The sequence below is a fragment of the Lates calcarifer genome, linkage group LG12 (assembly GCF_001640805.2).
Source record: "Lates calcarifer isolate ASB-BC8 linkage group LG12, TLL_Latcal_v3, whole genome shotgun sequence".
Classification (NCBI taxonomy): domain Eukaryota; kingdom Metazoa; phylum Chordata; class Actinopteri; family Centropomidae; genus Lates; species Lates calcarifer.
In genome coordinates, this window is record NC_066844.1 from 9,946,382 (window position 1) to 9,963,624 (window position 17,243).

At 40.8% G+C, this 17,243-nt stretch overlaps 1 protein-coding gene across 1 annotated transcript; it reads right to left on the reverse strand.

Annotated features, from left to right (window-relative positions):
• Window positions 1-5,885: 5,885 nt before the first annotated feature.
• On the reverse strand, window positions 5,886-15,079 carry LOC108877486 (zinc finger protein ZXDC). The gene is made up of 10 exons (XM_018667556.2): window positions 12,895-15,079; window positions 12,379-12,531; window positions 11,791-11,869; window positions 10,705-10,835; window positions 10,283-10,453; window positions 8,899-9,683; window positions 7,952-8,039; window positions 7,656-7,828; window positions 7,380-7,481; window positions 5,886-6,637 (listed from the first exon to the last, which is right to left on the reverse strand). Exons 1-10 carry the CDS (start codon window positions 15,053-15,055, stop codon window positions 6,551-6,553), a joined length of 3,930 nt encoding a protein of 1,309 aa, XP_018523072.1. The 5' UTR covers window positions 15,056-15,079; the 3' UTR covers window positions 5,886-6,550.
• Between the last annotated feature and the right edge of the window lie 2,164 nt (window positions 15,080-17,243).

Below are 17,243 nucleotides of genomic sequence, written 5' to 3' on the forward strand. Positions count from 1 at the left end.
ATCTTAAAGGGTGATTATGGAAAATTTCAATTTCAAGGGGGTTCTACAACAATGTTAAATTAATGTTACTTATTTCACCTGTCAGTGGTTTTAATGTTATGGCTGATCGGTGTATGTAAAATGTGTTCTTCATGGGCCACAGCATCTGTCCATACATGTGAGAACATCCTATTGAGTACCAAAAACTAAACTTGCATATAGAGAGGGTGCTGAATTACCTCAGCTGGTCTGAGCAGTCTGATATGTCTTTTTTAAGTGTTAAACTGAGATATTTCAGATTTACACTATGTTCTGCCCTCTTTTGACAAGTCCTTTGACATTAGCCTGAGATACATGAAGATATGAAACGTTTTCAACCAGATTCCACTTTTTCCGACCTTAATAACTGATGTGATTATTAAAAAAATTCTCAACTGGGCAATGACAAATGCTATTCCTTAAAAAAATAAACCCAGTGTTAATCTGTATTTTGGTCAGCAAATCTCACAATAAGACTAAGACCAACGAATGTGTTGATCTGTGCCACTGAGCCCCATTGATTCCATAAAATAGCAGGGCACTGCAGTTTTCAACAAACATGACTCAGACAATAGGAAACTGCATATTTGCTGAGGACTGTTTTCAGCTGTGATAAATAAATATTTTGTGCTCCTACTAAGTTTGTCCAGCAGCAGGATGGTGAATGAGGGAGTGAATTAAAACAAACTATAATGTGTGTGTGTTTATGGTAATAAAGGAACATGTCACTTAGTGTAACAGCATGGCTCACTGATGTGTTTTTTTTAATAGTTTTTGGACAACAGTGTCTATGGCACAATCCCTGTGGCACAGAGAAATAATAATACATAGACTGTACTTGTTAGTAGGATCTATTCATTGTTGGTTTTGGTCTTTCATGGGATTAGTTGAGAATAAGAACAATATGATATATCACTAGATATTCTTAGGGGGAGGGGGGGGACTCCAAAAAACAAATTGTGAATCAACATGTACAAGTTTATAGATGTGTAGATGTACATAGATCATCACATACCATCACACATTATCTTTAGTGAAGTATAAAGTAAAGGGCTTGACCAGGTTCTGTAGGGGGGCCTAAACAGAAAATGCTCCAGAAACTGGAAGCTAGTTGGCCTGCCATGTTGTGCAACAGGCAGAGCAGCATGTCTGCCTGATCCCACTTGACCTCTTAATCCAGCCATCAAGCAGCTGGGGCCAAAAGCCATGAGACTGTCCCTGCAGGGGGGCTTTCCCTGGCCCACAGATTATAGGCTTGTTTCGGAGGGATTGGAAATTGCCGATTCAAGGATTAGTCACTCTGCCCTGCTTCTTCTTCTGTGTCTCTGTCCCCCCAGGGATGTACAATCATGTGAAAAAGAAAAGCACACCATCCTTTAATTCTATGGTTTTACGAATCAGGACATAATAAAAAAAATCATCTGGTCCTTACCAGGTCCTAAAATTAAAGAAATCTAACCTCTGGTGTAAAATAACACACAACAGATCCTTATTTACAGAAATGAAGCCAAAATGGAGAAGCCACGTGTGAATAACTAAGTACACCCCATGATTCATGAGCTTTAGCTGTTGGACAGAGGGCCTCACATTTGACTGTAGAATATTTTGGTATACAGAGGAGTTCATGGTCAACTCAATAACTACAAGGTGCCCAGGTTGTGTGGCTGTAAAACAACCCCAAATTATCACCCCTCCACCACTGTGCTTGATAGTTGGTATGAGGTGTTTGTGCTGATATGCTGTGTTTGTTTTTTGCCAAACGTGGCTCTGTGCATTATGCCCACTCCACTTTGGTCTCCTCTGTCCAAAGGATATTGTTCCATAAGTCTTGTGGTTTGTTCAGATGCAACTTAGAGTCTGAGATATAGCTCTTGGTTTTTTTTTTGCAATTTCTCTGAGCATTGCAGGGTCTGACCTTGGGGAGAATTTGCTGGGACATCCATTCCTGGAGAGATTGGTCTTAAATCTTAAATGTTTTCTTCTTGTGAATAATATTTCTCACCGTAGAATTATGTACTTTAAATTGTTTGGAAATAACCCTTCCCAGATTGATGGACAGCAACAATTGCTGGAAATTCAGTCACTCAAAAGCATTTGATTAGCAGCACTGGGCTGCTATTTCTTAATTGCTATGGAAGGGTGTAGGCCTAGTTTTTGTTAAATAAATAATAACACTGTGTAATATGTCATGTGTTGTTGCTCATCTGAGGTTAGATTTAAATAATTTTAGAACATGATAAGGACCAGGTGATTTTTTTTTATTTTTTATTATGTCCTGATACATAAAATGATAGAATTCAAAGAGGGTATGCTTTCTTTTTCACATGACTGTATACAAGCTTGTGATTTCAGATGTTGGAATCTAGTTACAGTTTCCCTCCAGAGATGCTACAAGCCTGAGGAGGAGACAGCAGCACTGAATGTTACAATTTATTTTAATTACAATTTATTCTAAATGGATGCAGTATGTGAGATGTCATTACAGAAAATGAGACACCCTTTCATAGAATTACTCAGTGATGACAAATATAGAATAATATAGACACACACACTAGACATGACCTTTTTGACCCTCAATTACATATTTTCTTTCTATTATTAAGGACATCTCAAAATATCTCTCATCATTGCCGTATTAATTTATAGTGTAAGCTTTGGCTAGACTGGTCATGGTGACCCTTCATTGACACCACCCAACATGTCTCAATGTGATGTGACTTCAAAGGGAAAGAGAACATAACATAATGCAGATTCCATATAGACATGTAAAGTAATATTATTAATAATGATGATAGCTATAATAACAATGAATTAAACAATTATTATAATAATAATAGCAGTGAGAGTGATGAAGTGATTCTAAGACAGTTTGCAGTAATCTCGTTGGCAACATGGATAAGACAAAGGCATGAATTAAGATTTCAGCATCTGCCATGGAAAGAAAAGACAGAACCTCAGCTATGTTCTGTAGGTGAACAAAGGTGGTCTTGGAGACATCTTTAACATGCTGATCGAAGGAGAGAGCAGGATTCTTGACGGTCACACTGTGAAATCACTCACAGAACAGAAGATCATTTACCTCTTTAACAAGTGCCACTCAGTAGAGTGACAGGCCCTGAAGGCAGACTGAAAAGGTTCAAGAAGATCACTATTAGTTTTTATATTACTTAGAGACCCAGGATTAAGGTGTGTCTTTTTAAGTAAAGGTTTAACAACATTAATTTTCCCTGTGCTGTCTAAAAAGTCATGTCTCGTTCCTGTGCCATAGACGTCATGTCTCAGTGGCTCCAAGGACTACACTACAGTACCTATGGTACTGACATCACACATCGCAAAGACCCTGGGGAGACTCATCCTGGACCAGCTCCAGCCCATGCTTAAACCACTATTGGACCCCCAGTTGCAGTTCGCCTATCAGACCAGACTAGGAGTTGAGGGCGCCATCATCTATCTGCACACCCACCTGGACGAGCCAGCAAACAGTATGAGGGTCGTGTTTTTTTTTTTTTTTTACTTCTTTAGTGCCATCAGGCCAGCTCTACTGGGTCAGAAACTCACAGCGATGCAGGTGGATACCTCCCTTGTGTCCTGAATTGTTGATTACCTGACCACTGTATGTCAGACAGAGTGATAAAGAAGCACTGGGGCTCCACAGGGGATTGTCCTCCCTTCTTCCCTCTTCACCCTCTACACCACAGACTTAAATTACTGCACAGAGACCTGCCATGTTCATAAGTTTTCTAATGACTCTGCAGTAGTTGGATGTATCAGTAAGTGTGAGGAGACTGAGAACAGGACATCTTTCTCACTTGGTGTAAGGAGAACCATCTGCAGTTCAATATGTCAAAGAAAAAGAAAGTGTTGGTGGACATGAGGAGGACTAGGACTCCAGTGACCCCTTGTTTAATTACCAGAATAATAGATTCGGCATAAAAACAAACACGCGTAAAGAGCATTATAAATACAACTCACCATGACGCAGCAGCAGGCAGCATCAGCTCTTCACCAACAGTGAAAGGCTTCTTAGCCTTAGCAATACGGCTAGCCACAGTGTTCTCGGTGCTGCAACACCTGTTGTTGTGGTGACCCTGAAGACTTGCCTCTGTCCTTGTTCACGTTTTTGAACTCAAAGAACCCTGTCTTGTCTTTTAATGCAGGGTGCTTTGGCTCTACGTGTCGAAGCTGTTTCGAAGACTCCATTGCCTCATTTGAAAGCCTGTTGCCACATGTTATGTAGAGGTGGGCCTGGAGCACGCGAGTCACCTGTCGCGATAAGGCTCGCGGCAACACTCTGTTATTTCTCTCTCTGCTAATGCTGTCCCTCACCTGTAAAAGTTAGATTTACTGTCATTTATATGACCACAAACTTTGCCTGGATATCAGTCCTACAGATGTACTCTATGTCTGAACATTTGAGTGCTTGTAAAAGACCACGTGTTTGATAATAGATTTGAATAGATGACAGTGTTGTTCAATAGAAACTGTGAATGTGTAGAATGTGTGGTAGAAATAGACCTGCGATTTTGCGCTTCTCTATGGAAATCCAAGTCAAAAGCTTTTCCAACTCTGGCTGTTAGCAAGCTCCATGTATTCGGAGCAACAAAAGGCAAGTGGCAGGTTGAGACTCAACAAGCAACATCTAACACAAGTGATTATAATAATATTAATAAGTAATAATAATATAATATTCCTAATTTTATGTATGTTTCATTTCAGTTTAAAATCACGAGGGTTCTAATTACTTACTGGCAATTAATTGCTGTCACTATAATAATCCAATGATATCTTTATGAGGATTTATATCCACATAAGGAGTGCAAGTGCCAATACATGCCCACATATTAAACTTTGCAATAGCCAGGTGGTGCCCTCTGTGTGGAAGCCCTGTGGAATGCTCTCTATGACTAGAGCGCCATCTCTTGGTTCAGAAATGTCACTGTACAGCAGTGGCTTAATTTTTTTTCTGTTGGAATTTGGGTGAGGGTGGCATGATGGTGCAGTGGTTAGTTCTGTCACCTCACAGCATTTAGGTTCGCATGTTTTCTCTGTGGGCTCTCTCTGGGTTCTCTGGCTTCCTCCTGCACTCCAAAGACATGCAGGTTAGTTTAATTGGTGACTCTAAACTGGCCATAGATGTGAATATGAGTGTGAATGGTTGTCTCTATATGTCAGCTATGCGATAGACTGCTCAGTGTCAGTTGGGATTGGCTCCAGTACCCTTGAGGAGAAGCAGTATAGTTAATGCATGGATGGATGGATGGATGGATTTGGGTGAACGGTCTCTTTAACACAGGGAGAGGGCACCACATTACAATCTGAGATAAAGCTTTGAGTGGCAGACAGGGGTAGGAAAGAAATTCAATTTAAAATGATTTGCAACATATTTGTCCCCTTAAAGAGTATGGAGAACAGACAGTATATCCAAGGATTTATGGGACAAGTGGTCTAAAATTGGGGGCCTCAAACACTACATTTGGCAAACACCAGGCACTGTTAGTCACCTGGATAGTACCACCCTTATGGCGAAGCATGGTGGTGACACCATAATTTTTTAGTATCTTCTTGAAGAATGGGATAAACTTGAAGAAGACTAAAAGCTGTAAGTTTCTACAAAGCACTAAAATAAGGGTCTGAATACTTTTGAAAAGTTTCAAACATTCTTCACTTTGCCAGTCTACACTCAGGGCCACAGAGTGACAAGCAAAATGGTCTATTTTATCCTTTTATGATTAAATCTACAACACAAAGTGTGCAAAAAGTGAAGGGGTCTGAATATTTTCTGGGGTCAATATATCTTTTATTTGCTTAAGATTTAAACACATATCATGATTGGTGAAAAGGTGAAATGAGGGCCTCTCCACAAACTGTTCTGATTGTGCTTTAATTCTTTAATTCATCTTTGTGTTTGGCTCTGCCATTCTGTAAACCCACAGCTAAACAATAAATAAACAAATGAAATTTCACAATTAAGTATTAACTCATTACATACTGTATATAAACACATGAACAGGCATGTTTTCAACATGAACATGAAAAATAAATCTAACAAAACCTGTCAAATCAAAATGACAACAAAGTAGATAACCTGGTGGAATTGTGCACAGCATGAGGTGTCTGTAAGGCAACTGGAGCGTAGATAGCACACCAAGTGTGCATGAGTGGCAATGTGGCACCATGGAATAGACACCGTTACTGTTAATACCCACAGGATGCAGAGGAATTACGGAGCCTCTGATGTCTCTTTGACATGAGAGTGCTCACAGGTTTGATTTTGGTACAAATTGGACTTCTGAACAAAGAACTCTTATATCCTCTTCTCAAGGTGCATTATGTGAAATCATGTCCACCTCCTTCCTCAACTATATTGACAGCACGTCCAAAAATGCTTTCAAAGTCTTGGGAAACAACAGGTCAACTGTTTGATGGAGTCAAACATCTCAAGGTATGTTTGTTGATGTAAATTGTGGACAGTGATAAGGTGCCAGAGAGATCAATCATTGCAGCACACCTCTGGCCTGCAGCTCTCTGGTGATCACTCTAAGTCCTGAAGGTTAATTGTGCTTCCTGTAAACTGGGAGTTGTCAGAGCCGTTGTCATCCTCAGCCATCACTGAAGGTTCCTGTGAACACAATAACAGAGCTCTACTGTCTTACATCACAACCAAAAAGAATACTGCAGAAGTCATCAGTTCCCCATCTGGCATTCACTACATGTGGAAAACTTAAGCTTCCATACTACAGTAACGACACATATACTGTGCTTGCAGCTTTAATTTTTACTTGCTTTTTTCTTCACATCTACATTTATTACTTTATCATTGTGTTCACTGTCATTAATATTTATGCAAGTAATGAAAGAAAAAAAAAACTGAAATAAAAAGTATTTTCACAAAACTTACCGTGCCATGATTTTTGTTTGGGGTAAAGTTTGATTTGCTGTAAAATATAACCTCTCTGTATCACTAACTTGCTTTTCATTACAGTTTCTAAAAGAGATATGATATATACTAATATTACCAGCTCACAGGTGTATGCCTTCACCAACCATTATTATTATTATAATATTGCAGGAAATATGGACACAATTTCTCCTTTTGTTCCTGAGTAACGGCGTTGAGTAATGGCTAATTGTGTGAAATTTTGTCATAATTAGCAAATTAATTCTTGGGATGTGAAATGTGTTTTGTGTGGTCACAGTAACTTTGAACTTTGCCCACTAAAATCAAATCAGTTCATCTTTGAGTCCAAGTGAACATTTGCGCCAAATTTTGAAGAAATTCTTTAAATTGCTTTGATCACTTCTGACACCAGTGTGGAGGCATAATAAAAGACAACAGAAAATGTAGCTGAAAACAGTCTCACCTGTAAAATGTTGACAGGCAGGTCAACAGTGAGCTGAGAGTGGGAGCTGGAGGGCTGAGAGCTCAGCTGAAAGGCCAGATCGCCATCACTGGCTGGGTCGTCCTGCAGGTATGCATACATTGGTCAGCATGGCTTCCAACAACAGCTATGCTTTATGTGGCTATTCAGTGCAGTCTGTGCTATCCAATTTAGAAAATGCTTCTCTCAGTACACATCTACACACAGACTAGTCAGAAAAAACAAACTGTAGTGTAATCAGACACCTGGGCATCTCACCTGTAGCAGCTGGATCTGGACATACTGGGCCCCAGTGACGGGGTCGCGCAAAGTCAGGCCCCCATTGATGGCTGCAGTTCCTTCACCATAGCGAGCACCAGAGGGAGCCAGCAGCGCTGGTGCAATGGCTGCCTTTGCTCCTTTTGTTTTTCTCTGGCCTGATCCTGAACTCCCTGGATTGGGCAAAGACAACATCAAAATCATTCCCTGTTGTATAGTCACTTTAGTCTCTAGTCTCTGTCCAATCTGAATGAGGGCCATTGAATAAAAGCCTGAAATTGATCAGTGTGTGTTACCAGGAGAAGCTAATGGGCCTCTTTGCTTCTTCTTCTTCTTGGCCAGCTGGATGGCTCTGTAGTCAGTCCTGGCTGAGCCTCCACTCTCCTTGTACACAAAATAGGTATTCATTAGGACTGCAATTATTATTATAATTATTATTACAATGCAGCAGTGGTGCTGGACACAGTACATTTCTGGAATTTTTTCTTAAAAGGTGACTGAGTGGTGAGGATGGGCAAAATTAAACGATGATCAATTGCTGATCGCTTAGAATTTAGTCAATCACATGGAATTTAATTGACACGTTTTGTATCAATGAAGTTGTGTAGTGTGTCTTGAAGCAATAAAATGATTTTCACTATGTGGCAGCAACAGGAGGCACAATTAAAATTCAACAGAGAAACCCAAGCTGCTTTTGAGCTGTCATAGAAATCAAAAGGTAAACATGAAGAGAGCAAGGCAAAGTTTTGGCGTGGGACCACTTCAAGCTAAGAAATAACAAAAGCTCAACAAACACTTGAACAATGTACACCTAACCCTGGTTACTCCACCCTCCTCATCTAATTCTTATGTATATTTCTTTTACAGCGTATTTTTATTATGTTATATTATGTTATATTATGTTATTATGTTTTTTTGTACTGTGTCTAAAAGACTCAGTTGCGTTTATGACGAGCACCGTAGCTTTGGCTTTTGATAATTTTAGGTTTAGGTAATTTGTTAGACTAATTGTGAGTAACTGTTTGAGCTGTAGTACATTTAAGGCCTACATCTCATTCTCAAAACCACCCATAGACTTGAGTACCAACCACAGTGAGGCTGATAATAGCAGATATTTCTGCAATTCCCCAAAATCCATCTTCTTCTCCTTTCAGAATTGTACACTTTGTAAATGAAAATGTAAATATTCATAACTTCTGCAGACAACCAATGCGCTAGTCTAAAAAACTGCGTGGCTACTCACTAGGAAGCTGCTTGCTGACACAGAGTTGAGTTCTGGGTCTTTCTGAGAGCTGAAGCTGCTGCTGTGAGTGGGGAAAACAAACTGGGTGAGGACTTTTCCTCCTTCTGGAGACCCCAGCACCTCTACACAGCCCAGCAGAGGCCCCGCTCCCCTCTGCCCACCAACCTCCACCACCGTAGAGGGTGAGGCCAGCAGCTCGGCCACAGGAGCCACAGCCAGGGTGGTTGTGGCCTCTACACTTAGGGTGCTGGAGGAGCTGAGTGGGTGTTGTAAAGTGGGGTCAACAGAGGCACCAGCACCCTGCACGGTGAGAGCAGTGAGGGTTCCAAGGGCTTCCGGGGTAACCGTCTGCACATCATCTAGGTTTAGGGTTCCCTGTGGGGGCAGGACATCACCCACTGTTCCCTCCAGACCATGGGGAGGGCCCATGTCAGCACTGGCTGCTAGGATAAGAGGGTCCACAGTCTTGGCCAACGTGGTGCTAGTGCTAGTACCAAGTGTAGTTCCAACTGAGGAGGGGTCGATAGTGAGGATGCCTGAGCTGACCAGGGAAAGGTCCATGGTGAAGGTGCCATTAGAGCTGCTACCGCCAACAGGAATTCCCACTCCAATACCAGCAGTAGGTGCAGTGCCTCCGGGCACAGCAGAGAAAAGAGAGCTGAGGTCCAAATTGTTCAGCTGGTCGCCCCCAGTAATACCAGACCCAGCAACTGTTGTTGAGTTGGAGCTGATAAGCTCGCTACTGGGGGTCAAGGTGGGTGTGGTGTCCATCTGGTTCAAAACATCTGGGATAGAGGATATGCAAAAGTTATAGGATAATCAACATTTATCCCACAGCCTCTAGTGGAATAAATCATTTGAGTTAAACACAACTGTTATATATCAAGTAAGCTTGAGCCAAATGGTTATAAGATCAGTTGTTGACAAGTGAAGACACAGACCTAGATAGTTGTTTTCCTGCTGATTCTAAGATTCCTGTTAATCAGCAGAAGTGACTTCAACTCTCAATTTAAAGCAATCTGTTTCTGATCCCTTTTCCATCTGCCTGTGCTGTCTGATAGAACCCATTTTCTGTACACCTGCTGCTACTGCTTAATTCTAGCCAGTGTGTGTGTATGCATGCGTGTGTATGTCTCTCTGTGTGTAGCCTGAAGATATGCTGAACTGTGAGCTTAGCTGGGCTTAGTACCATTGCTGAATGTTTATGGGTTTCATAATCATAATGTGGAAAGTTCTACATTAACTCTGTCAATACTACATACAAAAATGTTATCAAACACAATCTAGTTGGAATTCATTTTTTGAAAATATGCATGTGTATTTTTCTGTCATACTTGTGTGCTGTGGCCCCCAAACAAACACTGGAACATCTATCATTACTAACCAGGACTGAGGTGGTGGTGTTTGAGCATGTGGCTCTTAAGGCTGCTGCGGGAGGAAAAGTGCTTGGAGCAGTTGGACACAGGACAGCGGGTCCTCAGGGTGCTGGTGTCCTGCTTATGCTTCTTGGAGTGGATGTACAGGCTACTGCGTGCTGAGAACTTGGCATTACAGCCTCAAGAAAAACATACATATATGTCACAATTACTTGCTCGGAAGGTGAAACTAAAAAAATTTTATGATTTATTTACCTGCACAGTACTCTACTGAGTCAAAGAAAAACCTTCTTTCTATTCATTTGCTGCAAATACTGCAACTGCAAATAGTCTTATCTATTTGATTTTTGAAAAACACGTAATCTACAACAACTGACTTCCTCTTAGCAAAACATGCTACTCACATTTTGGTTCTGGTATCTTTACCTACCTTCTGCATGGCACTGGAAGGGCTTAGTGCCCAGATGAGTGATACTGTGACCCTTGAGATGCTCTGCACGGGTGAAAGACTTTCCACAGCCCTCCTCTGTGCAGACAAATCGACGGTCATCGTCATGTTTCCTGATAAATGTAGAGAAGGAGATTGTGGTCAGCGAGACATTCTCATACATCATTATTGGTGTAATGGGCGGATAAATTGTAGGGCTGGATATGAAATCACAGAGTGGATTTCGACCCAGAAAATCCAGAATCACATCATTTCAATATGATTTGATTACATTTGATTCTTGATGAGTTCGTTACATTGGATAAATAAAGCTGCATAAAATGCTTCACAGAATTTAATCTGGTAACTTCTTCATTCAACAGTGAACATTTCCTTGAAAATAACATTTTGTATAATGCACATTATGGGCATGTGCAAAACAGTTAAGCATGGCAAACATATGTATTGTGCATATTTAAAAAATATGCATGATGACAACAACCATCAGTAGCAAATGCTTCAACTAAGTAAAGCACACAATTACCACTGAGAGGGAGGACACAGTAGAAACTGAAACTCTGCTTAATACATCATCTGCAATGTTCATGTGGACAAGAGATCAGTCTGGGATCTGCTGACTTCCTAGTGTTATCTATCTGCAGGGTACAGACTGAGTCACTAAAGTCTAATAAAACAGTTTACGGTTTAGTATTTGCTCACATCACAGTTTAAAAGACTTTCGCAATGCAAGGTATCACACTGTAAAACAACAGTACAACATTTTAACATTTGTGCAGATATGCAAAGATCAATCTCAGGATTTTAGGAATTGATATTGGATCAAGTCGCAATTGAGCGCAAAATAACTTTTTCATTTTATCATGTTTTAACAAACAGAGAGATTATGTGGAAAAAGAAACACCTTCAATTTTGGTGAACCTATATCAAAACTGAAACTACACAACATAAGGCACTGGGAATCAAAACCTGCAAATTCATCAAAACCTAAACCACAAAAGCATGACACAAATACAAACACACACACACACACACACACACAACTAGTTTATTAGTTATCTGACGACTTACCGTTTGTGTCGGAGTAACTTTGACATACTGGTGAAGGACCAGGCACAGCCCTCTGAGTCACAGACAAACGGCCTCTCACCTGGAAACAGGAATTTGATCATTTATCAGTGTTCATGATCTGAGGCTTGTATCACCAAGACAATTAGTTGATAATATGCTATATAAGTTTGGGCTTAACCCAGTCCTTCTGGTATCACAAAACTGGCCCCCTTTTAACCAGTTCAGACAGTTCAGTTCAGACATATTATTTTTGTAATGTAATGTCACTTTGTAATGTAATGTATTGGAAATATGCAGCATTAGCAGCTACTCTCATTTGAAATTAGTAAACAAAGAGCATCATATTAACAGCATCATGTGATTGAGAAATGACTTATTCTTAAAAAGAAAGTGGACTTTTGTACAAACAAGAAGCATGGACTTTACAGTAGCGTATTAGCAGGGTAAAGTCTGTTTAATGTCCAGTTCAACTAATTACGACATGTGCATTCATAAATACAGATCCTCTGTGTAATATCTAGAAAAATTCAGGGTTGCATGCACATGTAAAAGCAGCTTTAGTGACACTCAGATCTAGCATCTGCTTACCAGTGTGACTCCTCATATGGATCTTGAGGCGACAGGCTTTGTCATAAGTCTTATCACAGCCTGGGTAGGTGCAGGTGAAGTGGCCAGTTTCTCTAAAGTGAGTGCGATTATGGGAGAACAGGGCACTGAAGGTGATGAAGGTTTTCTCACAGCCTATAGAAAGACAACAGTAGACTGTAAACTGATTGCAACAATATGAGTTTAAATGTTAACATTACTGTATTCATTTCTGGAAAAGGTTTAAAGTTAAAATTAAACAGGGTTCCCTAACAACAACATAAACGCTTTTGCCTTGCTCATTTCTTTGGAATTACTAATCAAACTGAGTACACATGACTGTGACGTGAGTAGTTCTAGCATCGCCTTACTCATTAGTAGCTCTAAAACCTTTGTGCAACCCTTGTGCGACTATCCTTTTGGGTAATTTACCTTGTCCAATGCAACTATTGTTGGCCAACAGCAGGTTGAGTAAGAGTACACAGAAAAGGTGGAAATTGAAAAATTAACTTTTATTACCTGGAAATTCACACTTGTGGGGCCTCTGCGGCTCAAAGTGGACCCTCTGGTGATTGGCAAGTCGTGCAGCACTGCGAAATCTCTCACTGCATATCTCACAAATGAAGGAATTGTCATGTTCATGTACTTTTACATGAGCCTTAAGGTTGTACACTGTAGTAAAACGCCGCCCGCAGCCTTCAAAATTGCAGGTATGTGGCCGCTGCTTGTCATGGGACTGAAGGTGCCGCTTTAGCTTGTAAGAAGTGGCAAAAGCCCAGCCGCAGCCCTCTACAGTGCACTGGTAGGGACGTGGATCTTCTGCGTGGTGCAGGAGGTGAACCTTGAGTTTCTGACGTGTATCAAATGAGCTGGAGCAGCCAGGTTCTGGGCATCCAAAAGAGGCCACAGTCTCTTTCTTAGACTTAATTGGTGGCACAGACTGGAAGTCCTCATTGTCACAGCTTGCCACAGTGGCTTTGGGGGATGGGGTGACCAGATCAGCCTCTGTTACAGCACACAGTACCCCTGCTTCCTGCTTGACAATGGAACAGGAGTCCAGAGAAGTTCCAAGCTCTGATAATGAGCAGTCATCCACCAGAGCCAGCTCTGAGTCACTCACAGACAAACCAGGTTTGGGTTCTTCCTGCTGGCTGGTGCTGGATACTGCAAGAGTGCTGATCTTCCCGATGGATTTAGTGCCACTGTCATAGTTAAGAAGAACAATATCCTCATGGTCTTTCATGCCTAGATGCTCCTTCAAGCTGACCATGTCATCCTCTTTGTGTACATGTCCCTCTGGTGGGGCAGCGAGAGTCAGTATCCCGTTTTCTATGGTCACTATGATGCTTTGATTGTTTATCGTGATAGTTCCGGAAAAGGTTTCACTGGCAGGCGGACTTATGGAGGCCATGACTGGGTTTACACTGCCCTGCAGCCCAGTTGAGTCTGAAATAAAGTCCGAGGTGTCCATGGCTTCCGAAATGCCAGAGTTCCCCGAAACCAAGGCACTGCTTTCGTCAATACGGGACTGTGGCGAAAGCGCCCTGGCCAGTTTACTCTCGTCGTTTTCGGTACAAATCTGACCACAAATCTTATCGCCATATTTGTTTGTCAAAACTACGTCTTTGATAGTGTGGTGACAGACACCAGTCTGTTTAGCACTTACCACGGTAGAATTACCTCTCAGAAGATTGGAAACGTACTCAGTTTTTTTCAAGGCCTGGGTATCAAGACAGTTCAAGTTGTCATTAGATTCACAGAGAAGAACGTTACTGCTGTTTCCAACCTCCATGAAGCCACAGGGACTTGCTTTAGAGCACTCTTGCTTTTTAGCTTTTATTTTATCGCGGTCCTCAGATGATACATCCACTCGGTATTTGCTTTCCTCACCGTTGCCATCCTCTTCAACGAGATTAAAAACAACAAATAATTCCTGGGTGGTTCTATCTGCCCTGTTCGCCGCGCAGAAGCTCTCCGGCGCAGCAGCGCTTCGGGTGGCAAGTGAAGTCTGCTTAAAGGCGCCGTCCTCACGCTGCTGCCGTAAACCTGGAAATGGTAACGTTAGTTGCCGCTGCGGTATCGGTTCCTCTTCCCCTTCAAACAGAGGCAGCGCCATTTGCATTACAGTATCCACACTTTCAATCCCGTATCTCCACGCAGGTTTAACGGACTCAGGACAATCGAGTAGTGCGCTGAGCTCATTTTCTTTCTCAGTGTTCACGTTATTAAGTCCAAGAGCCGGTTTCGGAAGATTAGTTTTATCGGTTGGTTGCTGTTTGCTAATAGGCAAACAAGCTGTCCCGCTGCCATTTTCCGCCAGTAGGCGAAACGGCGATGTCCTCGGCCTGGTGTTGTTGTTGTTGTCTCTTTGTGGTTCAGACATCGGCAGTTGTCCGTCCGTTTCATTTTCAGCGCAAATAAAACGAGGTCTCGATCCTGTAGACGAACGAAGTGGAGACGAAGTGGTTCTATGTAGGGCGCCATGTTGAGAGTGAATGTTTTGGGCTTCAGATAGCCCCTGAATTTCCATCTTGGTATCCCTGTAGCAGCAACACGGAAAAGGCCCGCCCCAGTAGATAGGGATAATCCACAGAATCACTATGCAGTTTACAGCAGGCCGAGTGGTGCTTTCAGGGGCTACGTGTAATTTCCGACATGGCGAGCAACACGTTTGTCCCATAATAATCGTGCTTGCCTATTGCGTGTAAAGTGTGGGTCTGCCTGCCTGACGTACACACAGGCAGAAACGTTATCATTTAATGAAAGCGTAGAATATTTTCTTGCACTAGATCCCCGTGGGATTAATTTTTACCACTAAACTTTTATCGTTACATTTGAAAGAATCATTCTGCTAATAATGGACTAATTTGCAAGTGCAATGGGAGCCAAAACTCTTTAAGTCTACATTTCCAGTCCCAGTCAGTATGTGTTCATTCTAGCTCCACTGAGTGGCAGCATGGTACTTCAAAATACCAAAATGTCCTCCGCAGAAGCACTGTGGAATATTAGTTCTGTAATTAAAGATCGCCATTAACAGCAAAAAGGGGCAAGTCATAGTTCTGAAATTGCATGATTGTTGGACACAGAACAAATGATTTAAGTGTCTCTTACTGTGTCCATCAGTTGCATATTTGTATCATTCATGAAGGCAGTGCACAGACAGACCCTTAGAGGGGCTTACTCCTCTTCAGGGCTCCAGACTTAGCTTTTTCCTCTACTAGCACCGGTGCTAGAAGCTTGTTTAAATCGACATTCAATGCAACATATTCATTTAAAAAAAAACTATATTACTGATACATGCTTTGGCAATAATTAGACAATTTACAGATACAATGATGTGTTGTTTTATTTCAAAGGTAAAAAGTATTATTAAAATCTACATGAATGATTTAGATTGCCCTTTATTGTGGGAGAAAATAAAGTAATCCACAGTTTTGAGATTGATCATACTGTGCACCATAAAAAATAATGATCACAAAAAATAACTGGTTAAATCAGACTTATAGTGAAGTAATTTGAACAGTGATTTGCTCATCAGCCTTAAATCAGGGCGAAGCCTCTAACCAGCTGTAGGGATGGGTATCATTAGAATTTTATCTTTATCCATCCAGACCACCATCAGTCTGGCTCAGACTGTTACTGGTTCTTTTTCATTGCTAAATAACTTGATTTTTTATTCGTCATTTCTAAAAGAATAAATTCATGACATGAGAAGAATTCAGTTATATATTAAATAAAACTAAATATTGTTTCTAGAACAGCAACAGTAAAATCACAGTAAACTCACTGGACAGAAATCTAAAATGTCTTAGAGAGTAAAGTTTACAGGAATTTGTGGCAGAAGATTAGTGGCAAACTAACTAGTTAGACTACCTACAAACAGATGTCATTTTAGCTTCTTAGTAACAAGGAACACAGGAACCACAGCATGCTAGTTAAGTGAATAGCGAAATTAGACTGCGTAGGTAAAAGCCAGCAGCTTTTACTTTTCCATGCACTTGGAGAGAAATGACTTTTAATCTCAATATTATGACTTACCATCTCACTATAACTAGCTCATGATTATGACTATCTGATAACTATGACTTACCATGGTCTGAGCCATGAAACTTTCGGGCTGAAAATGAGTCCCACTCTAGCTGTTTGACACTGAAAACACTTCAGTATGATGTCAGCTCTGTGTCTAAGGAAAATGTGGTGTAAATAGTTAACACACTTCACCATGGATGATGATAATGAATAAATCTGAAGCACAAGTACAAAGTTTATGAGATCATCTGCTAAAACACATTAATTTAAACAAGAAATAAATAAGCAATTCACAAATGTGTTCTTTATTCACATTTGTCACCTGCTCTCAGTTCAACTTTCATTATGTCTTGTAGTTTGCCAACAGTTAAGCACAATTTATGATGAGAAGAAGGGTAGAATTGCTTAAAAATGCATCAACAATACAAAGAAAACATTTACATTTAGAACATTTTAGAACATTTACACAGGAGAACTTCAGGATGTGTGCAATAAAGCATTTCAATAAAAGAGATTCTGAAATTAAAAAGTCCTTTGTAAAACAAATAAAATCATTATATTTCACAAGTGAGATAAACTTTGAGCATGTCATGCAAATCCAGTGTGTAAAAAGTACAAACTGAGTGGGAAATTTATGGGAGTAGAAGTAATTCAGGATGAGAATTTTGTCTTATGATGGTCATTTTCAGCATTTTGAAAATGACAAGGCTTTTATGCAGATGTCTTGTGACTGGTTGCTTATCAGCTAGAGACATACAGTGGAAATTATGCCAAAATAAAAACAACATGATACAAAACCTTGAATGAATCTGAAGTCCTGAGCAAGTCTGAGGCAAGAG

Excerpts from the sequence above, each read along its gene's own strand:
- LOC108877486 (XM_018667556.2), bottom strand. The coding sequence starts at position 15,055 with ATGGGACAAACGTGTTGCTCGCCATGTCGGAAATTACACGTAGCCCCT. Across the intron at positions 12,532-12,894 it reads CCACAAGTGTGAATTTCCAG|GCTGTGAGAAAACCTTCATC; the intron begins GTAATAAAAGTT and ends GTCTTTCTATAG. Across the intron at positions 6,638-7,379 it reads TGCCTGTCAACATTTTACAG|GAACCTTCAGTGATGGCTGA; the intron begins GTGAGACTGTTT and ends TTGTGTTCACAG.